Consider the following 18,034-nt stretch of genomic DNA (forward strand, 5'->3'; position numbering starts at 1 on the left):
AGTTTAGATGCATTCCAAGTGGTTCCTCAAGAATAACACAACACAACACATCTACATGTGATAATGGTAGTTGTACTTTCTGCCCAGGGAGTAGTAAGGAAACATGAAAGTATTTCTCCATGACAAGGCATTACCCTTTTGACACTCCTTGACACTTCACAATACATACTCTGCATTGGTGAGGCCACACCTTGAGTATTGTGTTCAGCTCTGGGCCCCTCAGTTCAGGAAGGATATTGAGGTGCTGGAGCGGGTCCAGAGAAGAGCAACGAGGCTGGTGAAGGGACTTGAGCACAAGTGCTATGAGGAGAGGCTGAGGGAGCTGGGGTTGTTTAGTCTGGAGAAGAGAAGGCTCAGAGGTGACCTCATCACTCTCTTCAACTACCTGAAGGGAGGTTATAGCCAGGTGGGGGTTGGTCTCTTCTCCCAGGCAACCAACAATAGGACAAGAGGACATGGGCTCAAGCTCTGCCAGGGGAGGTTTAGATTAGATGTTAGGAAGAAATTCTTTACAGAGAGGGTAATCAGGCATTGGAACAGCCTACCCAGAGAGGTGGTGGATTCACCATCCCTGGAGGTTTTTAAGCAGAGATTGGATGTGGCCCTTAGCGCCATGCTATAGTAATTGGAGTTGGATCAGGGGTTGGACTTGATGATCTTGGAGGTCTTTTCCAACCCAATCTATTCTATGATTCTATGATTCTGTATTACATACAACCATAAAAGATGGCATTCCTGGACTTCCAATGCAGCTGTATCACTGCCTGAATCATTTCCTTAACTGCCCTATTCCAGGTATTTGCCAACATGGACCCCCACATGTGCTGGGTTTTTTCCTCCCTCACCATCAACTTAAAAGCCATTTCTCCAGCTCCATTTGGCATGTTATCTGTAGTTCTTCCTCATTCATTTTCTTCAGTCCTTCCCCACCCTTATCTCGAGTTCTCTCAACATCAGCTTTAACAAAGCACCCAATGCATGTACTCTTTCTATGAGCATCAGAGAATATAGAATTTCTCTTCTCTCAGTTATGCATAAAAACCAGATTTTGCTGACCCTTGCCCTTAAGCGCAAGACTGTGAAAGCTCCAGATCTGATTTTGAATGCTGAAGCTGTACCAGGGTGGAGCACAAGTTACTTCCCTGTGCGTCATTACACTACCTACTACTTTTGCTGCTGATCTCAGACTTTCCATCAAGCCCTGACTGCACAAAATTCTTCAAAGAAGTAAGCTAAACAATAGTATTTTCTTTACAATTGTGTTTAAACCAATATTTGGTACCAGAAAAAAAAAAGGCCACGCTGGAGGTGAGTAAATGAAAGCTCTGCCAGAAAGACTTCTAGGAGAATGACAAATGACTTGTTGTTTCAACATAGGTTACGTCTAGCATGACACACTTTTCCCAGTGCTGGGAAGGATGTCAGAAACTAAAAGATGACACTTCCTTTTGTACCATATACAACAACAACAAAAATTATAAATAAATGTACAACAAACATCTGTTGGACAACTGCCAAAGTAAACTATTTAGTTTGCTTTATTCAGGAGTGACAGCTAGAGTTCCTATCACCACTTCAACAACACACATTTTAAAATAGATTTTAATTCAATCTTAAAATAAACAAACATTTTTATCATTAGCACGTTATGCAGCTCCATTTGAGATCGCTCATTCAAACTATCTTTAAGAATTATATATTTCTAAAATACATTTTAAGAACTGTAACTCCCAGCTTAAAACTAAATTCAATGCACGTTCACTAAATTCACTGTTCGTGAATGGACTGTTATACACAGCTTGTAGGAATCAAGGAGGTTGCTTATGGCACCAGGCCAGTGTTATTTCACCTCTGAATTTTGTAACTGCAGCAAAACAATGAGCAGGACATATTTATTCTCAGTAGGTACCACAACTGTGATGATATGCTTAGTGGAACAACAGGTAAGAACACTTAAGATTAACTTATCTGGACAAGTATTTGTCCAAATTTGGGCAAATCTGGACAGTCCATAGACAAGTACGACTAAGCTACTGAGTTCCCTCACTGTTAATTTTTACTGAATATCAATGCCTTTAGTTGTATCTCTAAAGTAAAAGTTGCAAAAGAGGAAGTGGATCTCAAAATAAAAAAGTTATTTTTATTCTAGCATTTAGTGTTAAGGAAACACTATTTTCCTTTCAGTAACTCAGTTGCCAATCACAGCGTTTGAACATATGCAGATCTCAGCAGAAGCTTCCCAACTCAAATGCCACAGTAAACCAGCAAGCAGTGATATCTTATTTAAGGAACAAAAATAAACACAATTTATGCTTTATTTGCGCAAGCACTTTATCTTGGCATAAGGCAGCATTGCCGTCACAGGAAGCAGTCCTCCCAACTTCTGTTTTGATGTCCCAGTTTGAGGCTGGTCAAGCAGACACAGAAGTGCAGGAAGAGCACTCTGGTAGCAGTACTCACAGAACTAAAGTTTTTGGGTCTGTGGCAAGAACTGGAAAACATTTTTCTCTGTTCAACATGCGAATTCCATCGACTTGCTGACATACTCAGTAAAACTTGTGACATCAGCCCCATAAGAAACTCTGCATGAATATCTACCTCCCAGGCTTTATACTGTCCACTATCCCTTTTTTTTTTCCCAAGCAACATAGCATTTCAGTTATAATTCATATAGTTCGGTTCCCCTCCAACTCTTCTTTCCTATAATTCTTCAGGATACCAAGTCAAACTCAGAAGACAAAAGGTCTATTCCAGACCTCTCAATTTCTAATCCCCATTTGCAAAGCTCTACACTTCCCTTAAATCTCATTAGTTTCCTTCCCCAATCTCTTCAAAGCCTCTACTCTTCTGTCCTCCTAATATGCATCTACATGTTTCCATTCCCATCTACCTTCACCTCCTTAAGTCCCTATAGCAAAAAATATGAACTGCTTCAGAAAACAATATACACACAGTTACATAAATTCCCTAATGTGATAGAGAATCATATTCAGTTTGAAGATTCTGTGGTAAGTGAAAACAGCCTTCAAGGAGTAATCTCCATAGGTAAGTCTGGACAGATTTATTTGCAAACTACAAGATGGGCATTCAAATAACAGGTGGGAGGACATGATCAGAGCTAACAATTACTTTGAGAAAGATAAATAATCCAAAGTCAGTAAGACAAAATTCAGTAAAGGCATAATTAAGTATATTTAGGAAGAATTAAAATGTAAAAATATACTGGTTGAGAAGCAATCATGGTAGAGAAAGATCCTGGCATCACAGCACTTCACCAACTAGAAATAACTCTAGTAAAACAATTAAATCTTATTTAGAATTTTGCATGAGAGACAGAAAACAATTATTCTACAGCATTTAGTGCTGAGGAAGACACTCCAAAAATATTAGTCTGCTTTTGGATACCATATTTTAAAGAAATGTGGATAAATGGAAAAAAAACTTATAGAAGGGAAACATAACAAGGCAGGAGTTCAAAGGAGCTATGTCATAAGAAATTACAGCCAATTCTAGATGAAAGAAGCCTAAGGTTGACGAAATGTTCCAAAAAATTATAGTAAAAATTACAGTAAAGACTTGTTCACCAATTACTCAGGACAGGGGAAAAAAAAAAAAGTTTGCCTAAATTTCCATTAGTTGGATTTGCATTGGATACTAGGGAAAAAAAAAAAAAACAAAACACAAAGAGAAGTACTAGAAGATACAAAGACTGTACAATCTTCTTGTGTGGAGGATTTAAGAAAACTTAAACAAGCATAGGAAAAGTACAGTTAAACATACTTGAACCTTTTTGCCTATAAGATTTTGGATTATACCATTTTATATTCCTGTTTTCAGCTCTCTCTTTTTATTATTTATCTTTACCAAAGCCTGGATCAAAGAGTGCATTACATCTTCCACTTCACTTGGAATAATAAATCACAAGAGAGGGTGATCCGTGTTCTCATGAAACGGAAGATGGGTAAATACCGAAAATGTTGTAAAGTTTTTCAGTCTGCTACTTCATAACCGTTTTGTTCTCGAGTTTTTAAGGGTCATCACTTGATAACCTAGAGAAATCTTAAGACAGAATTCATAATTCCCTGTCCATGCACAGTGTATACCTACTATGAAAAACCTTTGTATAATCTAATCAGTATATAAAGTATGTCACTTGCACTAGTGGTGTTCACAGAAATGTAACATTCTTACTAGGTTATTTTTCCCTTGTTGCTCAGTTTAAATTAATGTTTAAAGAAAAAAAAAAAAAAGTAAAATTTATCATAATACCTTTTAATTGGGAACTGGCCACATTTAATAACTTTAATTTTTAATCAGAATAACTCAGAGGCTATACAGGCTTTATTAAACACAACTATATAAATTACTTTGCTTGTCAGACAGAAAGAAAACTGAAAAATGGGAAAACAAATTGTGTCTGCTTTTACCTGGTTTGCATTCATAGAGGTCACAGCATTCCCCTGGCTTTCCTGATGCCTTAGAAACCAATATATTCAAATAGCCGGGCTGGCAAACCTTCCTCAAGCAGCCTGCAGGATTACACACACAACGGCTTGGGAGTGGACAGCATTCACCAGGAGGAGCATAACCTTCAATCAGGATGGAATCTTCTGGACAGCGAGGAGAAAACTGGACTTCACAGCGGGCCTTGGAGCAATCAGGTTTCTCTTCTGAAAGGGAGAGAAAAATCAGCATGCCATATGTGTCAGTAAAACACTGTACTGAAGCTGTAAACATGAACTCAGTTAAAACTCCCTTTCTTCTCCTTCCCCCAAAACAATAAAAAAGAAAAGGAAACAGCTGCTGCTGAACTGAGTAGTAAAACTTATGGAATATACTTAAAAAAAACTAAAGGTATTTGCAAGATGGCAGGTGCCTTACGGAGTATCTTACAAAATGCTAATCTGTTCAATGTGTGTGACTGCTGAACCCACATGGCCTCAAGAACAGCTGTGAAGCTACACAGTTGGCCAGGACATTTAGAAACAACTTGTCACATCATGTCAGCTCTAAATTCACACCTATACCTTCAGTTTCTGAAGATCTTCCATTATGAGGAACTGATTTTAATTGACTGATTTATTAACCTGGACTGAGCTTTCACTTATTCAAAAAGCTAATTAAAAGTTCAACATCTAACATATTTGCAGAAGAGGATTTTTTCTGTACACAGAAGCATGTTCACATGTTCACATTAGAAGCATTGTTCCTGTGTACTTTCACAGCTTGATCACTAACAGAAGAGGTTTGACTATGGTGATGAGGTTCGATGATGATCCTTATGGGTCCCTTACAACTTAGGATATTCAATGATTCCTCCATTCTAAAGTACTAAAAACAAGTACTTTATATTTTTTTCTTACAAGCAACAAAGGTTATTACTAACTTAAATATGCTACTAGATAGAGTCATAACTCTTTTCTTATAGTTAAAAATCCCATTATTTCCATCTATATTCAAAACAGCCTTGACTAGATATGTATTTTGCCTGGAACTTTAAATAACATTTGTAAGACCAATGTTTTTCTGAAACATATCCTTTTGTTTAGATTCTTATCTGCTTTATTAAACACACTGTTCAGACTGAACATTACTGATTACAGAGGTTCACTGCAGAAAGCGGTATAAATAATAGATAACATACTAGTTTCAGTATTTTACTGATAGTCTTTAGTTTACAGATATAACAAAAGGTTTGACATTTTAGCTTTTAAAATTATTTTTGTTTTCCACTATATGTAGTTCAACACGCAGAGAGAAGTGATAGAACTGCTGCAGTAGAAGCCCTTGAAGTTTGTACTTATGATAAGGCTCTTGATAGAATACTTGTATTTAAGATAGAGCCTTGAATTCCAACTGTTCATTGATCTGCCCTAGCATTATGCATCAGCAATCTTCTGATTTCCATGACTAGCAGATAATCCCATTGTCATGCAATCTCTCTCAAGAAAAGACAAGTTTACTACTATTTTTTACTTAACTGTAACTAGATGTATGCGTGTATCTATATGAAGATATGCATTTCCTTAAGGTCTGCTTGTACTTGCAATTGGTCAAATCCAAACAATACAATTTGGCCAATGCAATCGGTCAAATACAATAAAAACTCTGACTAATTTGGCCAACTTTCAGAAAGGTAAGATATGTCAGAAATGCATGTCAAAGTCTTGGGATTCTGACTATTCAGGACTCTAGATATCTCTCTTTTGAGGACCTATAAAAAGCCTGCTATTGGAGTTGGTAAGATCACCTAGCAAAAATATGAAAACAAGGATATATCACTATCAACATGTAAGGCACATCACAAATAAGAGAAGAGAGAAATTTAAAGCAGAGAGCCATGACAAGTATTTTGTATGACTTTTTCAGTCAATACTATCTTTGATAATATTTTCCATGTCATTGTGCCCAACATAGTTAGTGGTAACAGAATAAATAAATAAAGCTAGCATCTCTTTCAGAGGAAATGGTTTAAACATAACCACTACCTTGCAAATATATGTTTATGTTTTAACACCAGGTAACATAACACTAGTAGATATTTGGAAAATAAACTAAAGGTTTTCTTTTTAATCCAGTGTCACTATTACTTTTGTATTTCATAGTCCTGAAAATCCTACTAATAACTCCCTATGAACACTCGTGTAAATATCATGCTTCCAAATTACATCTCAAACTATGTACACATTGAAAAATTCCCTTTCCAGTATACAAAAGCAACCGAGAAACAGGAAAGTCAAATATATTAACCCAAGCTGGATCAGCCAACAGATAATTATTTCTTTCAGCTTTTCAAACTCCAGCCCACATGAGAGTCAAAAACAGGTTAAGAAACTTTCTGCATATCATGATTTGGTTCTTGATTTAGATGTCATTTTCCTTTATGGAAAGGAGCTACTGGTTGAAATGATATGTGGTCAGCCATATATAAAGTGTTTTCCTGCACAGTCCCTATTCATATTTTCGAACATAATCTTTACCTAAAACATGAAAATCCAGCAGCTCTAGGTCTGGCATTACTATATGTTTGTTAAAACTTCAATCAGCTAGAATTACGCTAGCGTAACTGCATGCTGAGTCCAGAGCTCACTGCAATATAAGAAGGTGGGAGTTCAGGTTTACTGCATTTCAGTAAAGGCTGATGAGGGCTCCTCATTTTGATACCATGTTTGAATAAAAGACATTACTTTTAAGCAACCCATTCATAAAAGTTTCAAGGTTTTTCTTCTTGTTATCTCAGCAAATGGCAAGATCTTTATCCACAGGGATTCATTATACTGAACTTGTTTACCTTTTCATTACTTCATCAAAGAAGGTATCAAAATTTAATTTGTTCTCAAAATAAATTACAAACATTAATATAGTCATAAATATCACTGCTTTAGCCGGATTCCTGATTTAATTCCATTACATATAGCTATTTAAGATTTCATCGAAGAAGAAGAATTGTTTAATAGCTCTTTTTTCCTTTACTAACAAACACTTCTAGCCCTTACAAAAGGGACACATAAGAAAATAGGTAAGAACAAAATAATTAAAATTGCATCAAGAGCCTCAAAAGACAAAAAGGCGGGGTAGTGGCAAGATGCATTCTCCAAAAAAAACAACTGTGAAATCACTCACCAGTGATATTTCTGCTAACTTTGCCCCTTTTATATGCCAACAGATTATTTCAAAGCAGCTTCTCAATAGACCAAAGTAGATTCACAACAGCCTACTGCTTCTCAGTCAAATAGATATATACTATGAAGCACTGACCTGTCTCCTAGATGTTAAGTCATTATATATTATACAAATCAGGATCTTCGAACCAATGTCTCCAAAATCAGACAAGGCATCAGGACTTAAACTCCATTTTATTATCTCTATTTTGATAATAAATAGAATATAAACAAATACTATGTGTCCCCAGAAACAGGAGAACTTGTATATCAAACCTAAAAAATTAGACTTTTGAGGAAAGGGAGAACTATATAGATATCTGACTTACTCTAAGATAAAACAACACAGCAAATACATACTTATTTCTAAATAATGAGGCATCTTAACAGACTACACCACAAGAAGATACACGTGTCACGTTCCCCTCATCCAAAGTTCAAATTCCTTTACAAGAAAAACTTCATACAACCCTAACTGTATGTAAAGACAGTAGAATTCTTATGGCAGATATCTGCTTTTGTAACTAAGAGGTTGTACTCAGGACACTTATCACACTAATTAAAACATATTTTTATAAAACATTGCTCTCCCTTTACCCTTGAAACAGCTGATAGGTCTTATTTGATATGTTTACTTATTTAAAAAGACAAGAAATTGCTTATAGAACTCACAAATTAATTTACTGAGGAGTTGCATACACTCTTGCAGTTTGATTTTCAGAATCAAACAGTTATCACAGAATTCCAGTATAGGTAAGGTTGGAAGAGACCACTGTGGGTCATCTGGTCCAATCTCCTTGCTCAAGGGTCATCCTCGAGCACATTGCACAAGATTGTGCATTGACTCTTTGGGCAATCTGTTCCAGTGCTTGGTCACAGACACAGTAAAGAAGTTCTTCCTCGTGTTCAGGTAGAATTTTCTGTGCCTCAGTTTCTGCCCATTGCCTCTTGTCCTATGGTTTGACACCACCAAGCAGAGCCTGGATCCATCTTCTCAACACTCTCCCTTCAGATAATTATAAAGAATGATGAGGTGCCCTCTCAGCATCTCTTCTTGAGGCTGAACATGCCTAACTCCCTCAGCCTTTTCTCATAGGAGAGATGTTCCAGTCCCTTAATCATCTCTGTTGCCCTCTGCTGGACCCTTTCCAGAAGCTCCATGTTTCTCGTACTGAGGAGCCCAGAACTGAACACAGCACTCCAGATGCAGCTGCCCAAGGGCTAAGTAGAAGGGCAGGATCACCCCAGGATACCATTGGCCTTCTTGGCCCACAGCTTGTCCACCAGGACCCCCAGGTCCTTCTCTGCAGGGCTGCTTTTCAGCAGATGGGTCTCCAGCCTGTACCGGTACTTGGGGTCATCCCTCAGCAGGTGCAAGACCCTACAATTGCCTTTATGGAATTTTACACAGTTCCTCTCTGCCCATCTCTCCAACCTGTTAAGTTCCTTCTGAAGGGCTGCACTCTGGGGTATAGCCACTCCTCTCAGCTTTGTGCCACCAGCAAACTTGCTGAGGAGTCATCTGCTCCTTCACCCAAGTCATTGATGAATAGGCCAAACAATACTGGGCCCAGAATCCACCCTTGCAGGACACCACTAGTGACAGGTCTCCAACTGTGCCACCGACTGTAACCTTCTGCGATCTTCTGTTCAGCACCTCACTGTCCACCCATCCAGTCCACACTTCCTGAGTTCTCCCTATGAGGTTATTATGAGAAACAATGTCAAAAGCCTTGCTGAAGTCAAGGGAAAAAAAAAAAATAGAACCTCATCACATTTCAGGTTCTCCTTTTAAAAAAAATGAAAGCATTAACAAGGAGAACAATCCCTTGTCAAGGATGCATCTATCAAGCTTCTCATAAAAGTCTGAACTGATAACTTACAACCCACTAAGAAAAACTTAGCTGGCTGCAAACACTGCCTTTATGTTTCAAAAAGGAGCATTTCAAATAGCAACACAAAGAACAGAAACTATCAGTTGGTTTTCTGATGAGGTTTCTCTGTGGGACACATTCTCTTTATAGCCTTTCATCAAACACCATTGATGCTGGAAGCATTTTGGTATCCCTGACACCTCAGAGCCCACAAAGAGTCTCTACACAGTTAAAGGAAGAGTCTGGATCAATCAAGCTTTTACAAACTATCCTGAGACAGAGAATTTTTTAAAGAAATTCAGAAATGTATCTGGAAATATAACATTTTTCATAAACTGAACACAATCCAAACAGGAAAACTGACATTTAGATGAATTCCAAATAAGAAACTCCTGTCCTCAGAAACGAACTTAATCCCTACTCTAAAAGGCCACCCTACAGATCATTTAATATAAAGTCCTTCAGTTTAACAGTGACAGTGCTAGTTTTAGGTATAAATTACTACTGGTAATTACTACTGGTACCAGTTTTGCATTTCAAGACAAACTTTACTTTCTGTAGGTCTGAAGGATCAGGCTTACTTGCTGTGACTTTCCAAATAGCCTGCAAAAAGAACCTGCTGTTATTGAGCACATGAGAGAGGACACCCTACAATTACGAAGAATAACCTAAGTTACAATGTATAAGTGAAAAATAACAGCTAAGTTACAATCTACTATGTGCTTTAATATTAAAAAGTCAGGATGTCTCAAAAAATCTTCACATTTTTATCTCAGAAGTAAACAGAAAACTTAAGCATCTCACAAGTCAAGGCATAACAGCATTCAAACTGACTTTTCACTGAAATCACAGTATATTTGTTATAAAGTGTATGAGGGGGAGAAAAGCAATCTTCAGATGATAGAACAATAAGAAAGAAATCAAGATATGGAGTTTGTTTTCTTTCCATTAACTTTAGAAAGAGTCTCTCATAAAGTAACAGCTATAAAGCCAGAACTTTCACAAAGTTTCTCCACATCAAAAACTAATATGTGTTTTTAAAATTAAGTTTACTATGACCATACAAAGCTATTACGGGGAAGTGGAGGTATAATGTCAAGTTAATAAAGTCGTAATGTTGAAAGTAATCCTTTCTCTGAGAGAAGGCAGCTTCTTTACCTTCCTGAAAGGTATTATCCAATACTCAAACTGGGTACTAATGAATATAGGAAGCCTAGGTCTCAGGGTTTTTTTGTTTGTTTTGTTAAAGTAGAGCAGTTGCAACAAACCCCAAACGAACATACACCACCCCCACTCCCATCTTTGTTAATACTAAAGCAGTACGGAAATAAAAATGGTTCCTCAAGAAAAATTAAACACTTTGCTTTCACCTCTGCTTCAAATTCTTTTCCTTCATTATGTCTGCATGCTCTGCTTTGACATGCAGAGAAAGTATATGCCAAGTTTATTTAATGAGAAAAGCAGAACAGTTAAAGCATTGGTTAGTACAGTGAAAGGATCTTAAGTTATAATCTAGTGTGGGAGAAATGGAGAAGAAAAGCTCCAACAGGGGTGGGAGGGTCTTCTCATTCTTCAGGTGAAAAAGAACAGATCCATGCTTCTCGGGAAACCATTTCAGGGAGGGATTTTTATCGTTTTATCGAAGTGTCATATGATGCTGTTACTCAGTGGTCACCATAGAAACAAGGACAGAATGTTTTAACCGAAGAGGGGGCTGAAAAGAACTATCAGATTCGGGTCCAAATGCTTCCACTGAGATATTTAAACTGTTCTACACCTGCTTCTTTAAAACTAAGTTTTTAATATGTACACATATGGATTCACATACACATATGTATGTACATACAGATGGAGGGAATATGTTCTTTTTTTTCTGTTAGGTCCCTACAAAGAATACAGAATAAGAAGCATTTTGAAATAGCCAGCTTTATATATTAATTTTCACAGCAGTTCAAAATAGGATATGTTTCATCAAGATGAACATTCTGAATGACTAAGCAAAGTAATGCATTGGTTGGTATAGGTGCTTTGAAGGCACATGTTCAGCTTAGCATTTTTGTTTCACTGTAAACAATTTTTGTGAAATCTAGGCTAAAATACAGCCACTTTTACTGTATAGACATTGCAAACAATAGGCATACTGTATGTTATACAGTGACAGGAAGGAAATATTAACAGGATTAGGGATAAACAAGAAAAATGATTACCCAGCTGAAGCAGTCAGACAGACAGGGATCGATACTGGAATGCAAAATACCCAAAAGGATTTTAGAGAATCAAAAGGGCAGTTATAGTAGATTAAAAAATGAGATTACCTTACACATACAATATGCACAGTATTGTATACGGATGAACTGCTACAAATAAAAAAAGGAACTAGAGCCTGACCTTTTACCTAAAACTGAACTTTATTCAAAATCAATTCTGTTTTCTAAACAGGTATTGTTACACTTTTTAGCATTCTAGCATTCTGGGCTTTATGTACTACACAGTGAGGCAACCTATCTCACCACATTATAGCATCACCTTCTTGTAATATAATAACAAGAGCCTGCAACTAACTTGGGTTAAAGAAGTCACACACAAGAAGACAGTAGTAGATACCAGTTTTACGAAACATGCACTCATTAATATACATCTTTGCAACATGGTATTCAATATGGATTTGCCAAAGGCTTTCCATTTCAAGAACCAAATAAGAAAAAGGGGTTACACCACTCAAGAAAGACAATAATCCCGTTTGGATAGCAAAGTTATTACAACGTTATAATTTCAATTCCTGAACTGGTTTCTATTCCTATACTAAAAATATTAAAAAGAAAGGTGGTAACTCAAAACAAAACAAACAAAAAACCCAAACCTCACTCCAGAATTGCAAACAATCCTGACCCCCAATCTCTCTCTTCCAAAGGAAGAGTTAACAGACTCAATGAGAGTGTCAGACACCTGCATCTAAATGCAAATGCAAGTTCTATAAAACCAATAACATCTGGGGCAGTAGTTATATTTGGGTTCAGACCTCCCAGCTCACAGAATTCCCCTGTTAGGCTTAGAAACAGTCAGGTCTTGAAAACTCAAAGGTAGTTTTACTTTTCCTCCATTTAACTCAAAACCTGCTTTCAATGGGTATGCATTAGATTTACACCAACAAGTTAATCCAAATCAATAATGGTCAACATTAGCTGACAGAACTGTACACGAAGGACATGAGCCCAGTCCACTGCACAGAACACAGTGGAAGATGTGCCATCATTAACTGCACTGCTTTCAATAGCATTAAAGCAGCTTTAAACTTCAGTGGTGAAAATCCTTCAGAAGTCAGTTGGAGAGATGAGCAGATAGCTAACTACCTGCAGTCAGATTAACAGATGTGTTGCCTCTAATGTAAAAAATAAAAAAATGTTTTCAATACTGTCATGAATGGAATAACATTGTACATTGTGACTTCTCTGTATAAGAGAGGCTATTATGCTGGATGAATGGTACTACTCCTACTATTGCTCAATCTTTTTATTGGCAAAACAACCGAGATTTCCAAAGGATGGAAGAGTATGTAAATAGTAATGAGATGATCTCAAGTAGAGAGTCAAGACTTTAAAGAATGCCAAATCATTTTGGAAGTAAACCAAAAATGAAAACACTACATTTATAATCAGTATAAACTTCAATGACTTATAAAAATGTACACCAGTAGTAAATTCACCTAAAGCAGAAAGTATTATTTATTACAACAGTACATTCAGCTATGAAAACAAAGGTAATGCTGAATGAGTACCAAAATGATGATAAAGTACAAGTATTTGGAACGATTCTGCTTCATACAGCTTGAGAAAACAATATTAGCTAGCTGATACTGGGAGAAATAATCACAAGTATTCACTGAAGGAGAAGTACTGCAACACACCTGTGACAGGTAGGAAGGGATCTGAATTTCAAGACATACTGTATATCTCACAAAGGACAAACCTCTGGAGGTAGCTCAGGATGTAAGGAGTACCAAACGACTTGCTTTAACACATAATCACACCCAAAGTAGTAGACTCAAATTGCTGTTTGCTTCCTAATCAGTTTGAAAACATAAACATAACACAAACCCAGAAAACACTTGCTTCACTTGCATTTGCAATAAATGCAAACTACAATCAAAATAAAAACATGATTTAACAAATAATAAGAATTTACATATGTATGAAGCTAGCAGTTGAGACTGAACAGCAGGAAGGACAAGTTTTCTAGAACATATTACAATAGCAACTGAGTTGTAAACATTAACTTTTAAATGAGGGATTTGATATTCAAAGAAATGCATTTTTTTCCAGTGAAATTGAATCAATTCCTGTCTGCCCTTCAGTATTTTGTTTCGTTTTCTTAATAAAAATAAATTAAGGATATGTTTTCTTTCAGTTCTCTGTGATACCTGCTAATGTTAAAAAACAAAACAAAACAAAACACCAAGCCCCTAAAAGCCAAGGCCACACACAGTAATGCAAGGATCTAAATGCCTTCAAATACTTCTGGCAAGTAAACTCCATTAATCAAACTAGTTTTCCTAGCTATTATGGTCAAAGTGCCTCTATCTGTTTCTTACCAACTTAACCTCTGTTTCTTAGGAGCTTAACCACATATTTTCAAAATTCTTTCACAAAAACACTCGATGCATAATTATCAGGAAAATCAACACTCTTCGACATTTTGTTCTCTTTACTAACCTAAGATACCACAGTCATCAGAAACTATAAAGAGAAGGATAGTTTCCTTCTTTTAGGCAAGGACAAAGTGACTGCTTCCAATGGTGAAGGCCAATACTCAAGTGTTTCAAGACATTTTTACACTCTAACTACTATGGTTCATCTCTCTTGACTTCTCTGGGTTGGCTTCTTCCTAAGTTCTTTAAAATACCCAGTCTAATTTTAGAATTCAAAAACATTTCTATTACATAAGTTTTCCATATAACCAGAGATCTTCCAGAATTTTTACTTTTTTTTCCTTTATATTTTTTCAACATTAACATTTCTGTTAAATTTGTCTCCCTAGAACAAATGTTAATACCAACTACTGTAACTGTTCCTTTGAATTCATCATTACCAAATCTGCACAGTTATTGAATAAAATTTCTATTCATTACTTAGGACAACAGAAAAAACCTCTACCTATAATAAGAAATATGACAGTAAAGCAAAAGGGGACATTATAATTTAGGCAAAATCTATACTGACACAGTAAATTCTTATGTAAAAATTTTTGGTGCTTTGCAGTGTAGATATTCTACAAACTTTTTACAATTCCATTTACAAGAAAAATTGTCAACATGAAAGAATTTCATCGGTCCTCCAGAAAAAGTAGATATCAGTTGTTACCAGATTTATTTTTGCAGAGTAATGACACTTAAGAAAACTCTAGTTAAAAGCATTTCACTGAATACAGAACTGGTGGATATACCACAAAACACATTATCTTTCCTTCAAAGACTAAGCCTCCTAATAAACCGCCATATCAGTCACTGAAGATGCAAAATGCATAACCAGTCTTCAAACAGACTAAAGACCACATAGAACTACAGTAAGGGAAGGGCAAACAAGTTGCTTCACTCTGCAATACTGCCACGCAAAACTCCATGTTAATAGCCAGGTTAAAGAGAAATTGAGAATCTTGAAATATCCACAGTCTTTATTCCTCAAACAGTCACTAAACAGGTGCCTGTACAGGGCTATGCAGGTGCATTAATAAAATATTTGATGATACCAATTAAACACAGCTTCACGTCCATCACACATTAAATGCTACTAGATATCACCACCCTCTTGCAGCACACCTTATTCTACCTCAAAGCAACAACATCCCACAGAGGGAATTAAATGTCAAAACTACCAAAAAAACATAAATTAGAGTTTACACAGCACTGAGCTTCTGTTAACACTAGTACAAGTATTTTGCTGACTGCAGTAGTCATTAAACTTGGACCCCTCTGTTTCAAGCTGGATGAAAGCCAACACCTTTTATTACAAACAAAAGACAGCGAGTCTGGAAAGAGACCAGCAATCCTATGCCAAATATATAAAAATAATCTCTCAATTTCAGAATGTTGTTGGCTGCAACATTCTTTAATTAGATTCAGTTTCTGATCTCATTTGAAGCATAGACTTGTGCATTAAGTACCTGGAAAGTTTGTTTCCAAGATCAGCTTAAAGGGGAATGATCTAGATGACTGCAAGTATGGTAATCTGTTTTTCCCCAAGTATATTGATTGGATTACTTTTTTTTGTAATCTTAACTAGGAAAGCGTATCACAAATTACCCTGGCTCAGACATTTTTTCTGATTATTTACCCTCTGCTTTTCTTATTCTTTCTTCTTCATTGATCTTTCCTCTTAAAATATCCAGTTATTGTTTACACCCTCTTTAAAGCAAACCTCAAAAACTATTTTCTTCACATCTTTTCTAATGTGTCTTTCTTATTATACATCTCCATCAGTACAATATGCAGCAACATAGTTGGTTTGTGCAACAATCTACCTTATTTATTGCCACAACTATGCTTTTCATTGGTGTGTAAGAGAAAATAATATTTTCTTACACACCAATGAAAAGCATAGTTGTGGCATTTTGCATACCATGACACAACTAGAAAAAAGAACAAACTAGGAAGTTCAGATGCAGAAATTTTAAATTAGCATGGTTTCTTAGGGCAGCTTGGCTAAGCCTCAAACGCAGGTTAAATTTACAAGCACTAAAATGCAGGTTACACACCTTTGTGGAACATTATGCATAGTGACAGAAGTTACTGGCAGAAAACTGCAGATACATTTGTACTTCGTAACCGAAGCAAATTAATATTATTTCCATTAAGATTCCTATGATGAAAATCTTGGACAGATTTGGGATTCAGTCACCCCCAAAGCCACTTTTAGATCAAACTTAGTACAATGCATGGCAAAGAATTGACATGATCAATGTACATTAATCCTACATATAAAGGTTTGCAGCAAATATGCTATTTAGAATTTTAATTGGGAACTGTGGTAAAGAGAATAATTCTGCTGCTTGAACTAGACTAATAAAAATAGATGAAGAAAAGGGTTGAGGTTGCTAGCAAACACTAGGAAGTTATATCTCAAAAGATGCAATAATCCTTAAAACCACAATACTGCAGTGACCATAGAAACTCACACTATACATTTAAGAATTCCCCAGGTTGAGAACTCATTCCTTCGTATAGAACAAGCTGAGAACTGGCATTGCAGGAGTCAGTAAAGCCTGAGCAGTGCTAACCAGGTGTCACAGCTTAGGGCTGCTATTGCCCAATTTAACACTCCCACTGAAACCCAGGACACTGCTCCCTCTCCCTCCTCCTATGGAGGCATAAAAGACAAAGATCATGAGTTGAGATAAGAATAAATTTACTGGAAACAGCAACGAGACAAGAAAATGAACAGTAACAGCAACAATATTAATAAGAAAAGGTATAAGAAAAGAAACTATTCAAACAGAAAAAAACCTCAATAATAGACAATATTAGAGGTTCCCTGCACCACTTTTTCTCGACCAGAAGGAAGCCCTCCTCCCTGGAAGAGAGTGCCTTTTCCCCAGCCCCAACAGGGATAAGAGGTGGTAAAGAATAACCACTGTGTCCTGGTCATGCCCTCTCCCAGCTACCACAAAAAAAATGAACGCTGTCCTGGCTGGAATCAGGACACCAGGAAAGCCTGTTCAACAAAATAACAGTAGGAAGCAAAAGCTACCAAATAACCTTATCAAATACCACAGACACTGATGCCTATGCATCTCAAAGCAAAGATTTAATTGTTTTCTCCTATTTGGCTGGATGAAGAGAAGATAAAATCTAGCATTACATGAAGAGGTGTCTCACACGACACTTAAGATGTCATGTGACTCCTCCACGGTACAGCTCAATGAGCTGCAGTCCTCACTGTAAACCAGCAGCAACTAAAGGAGAAAGGATAAAAAATGCTTCTCTACTCTCAAAACTCTTTAGTTAAAGCAATTGGAGGTGCTAATTGTTAATGAAGGCAGTATTAATGAGGTGATTTTAAAGGAGACTTTTCATTAGCACAACTCAGAGTGCACACATTTTTTCAACAAAAAGAATAAGGTGCATAGCATACCACTGAGTATTACTGCTGACAATCAAACAATTCTCCTCTAATCTTTCTTCCGATCTATGCAATGAATGCACTTTCTCAGCATAGAATAAATACTTGTTTTCATGGAGCTCTGGATCAAGACTTACTAAGATTTATCAGAAGTCTCTGCAGTATAATAAGCATGAAGGAAAGACAAGTTTAAGTAATACTGATATCTCAATAATGGTAAAATAGGATGCAAATATGCCAGTTCTGTCATCTGCATGCCTTCTGAAGTATGCCTTCAGAATCTCACCAGCATAAAAGAGTAATTGAAACACAACAAAGTTAAAAATTTCACTCTAAATTTCTTACCACATGCATATCTTCCCCACACACTGCACCCACTAATGCCTTA

At 36.6% G+C, this 18,034-nt stretch overlaps 1 protein-coding gene across 1 annotated transcript in view; it reads right to left on the reverse strand.

Annotated features, from left to right (window-relative positions):
- LOC114062546 (cysteine-rich motor neuron 1 protein) overlaps nt 1-18,034 on the reverse strand; it is a 156,455-nt gene that overhangs the window by 62,816 nt on the left and 75,605 nt on the right. Inside the window, exon 3 of the mRNA XM_027894108.1 lies at nt 4,428-4,670. Coding sequence (XP_027749909.1) covers nt 4,428-4,670 — 243 coding nt within the window. The remainder of the gene's footprint in view (nt 1-4,427; nt 4,671-18,034) is intronic.

The sequence above is a fragment of the Empidonax traillii genome, unplaced genomic scaffold, assembly GCF_003031625.1.
Source record: "Empidonax traillii isolate 1590-97213 ecotype Southwest subspecies unplaced genomic scaffold, ASM303162v1 scaffold417:size1128589, whole genome shotgun sequence".
Lineage (NCBI taxonomy): Eukaryota > Metazoa > Chordata > Aves > Passeriformes > Tyrannidae > Empidonax > Empidonax traillii.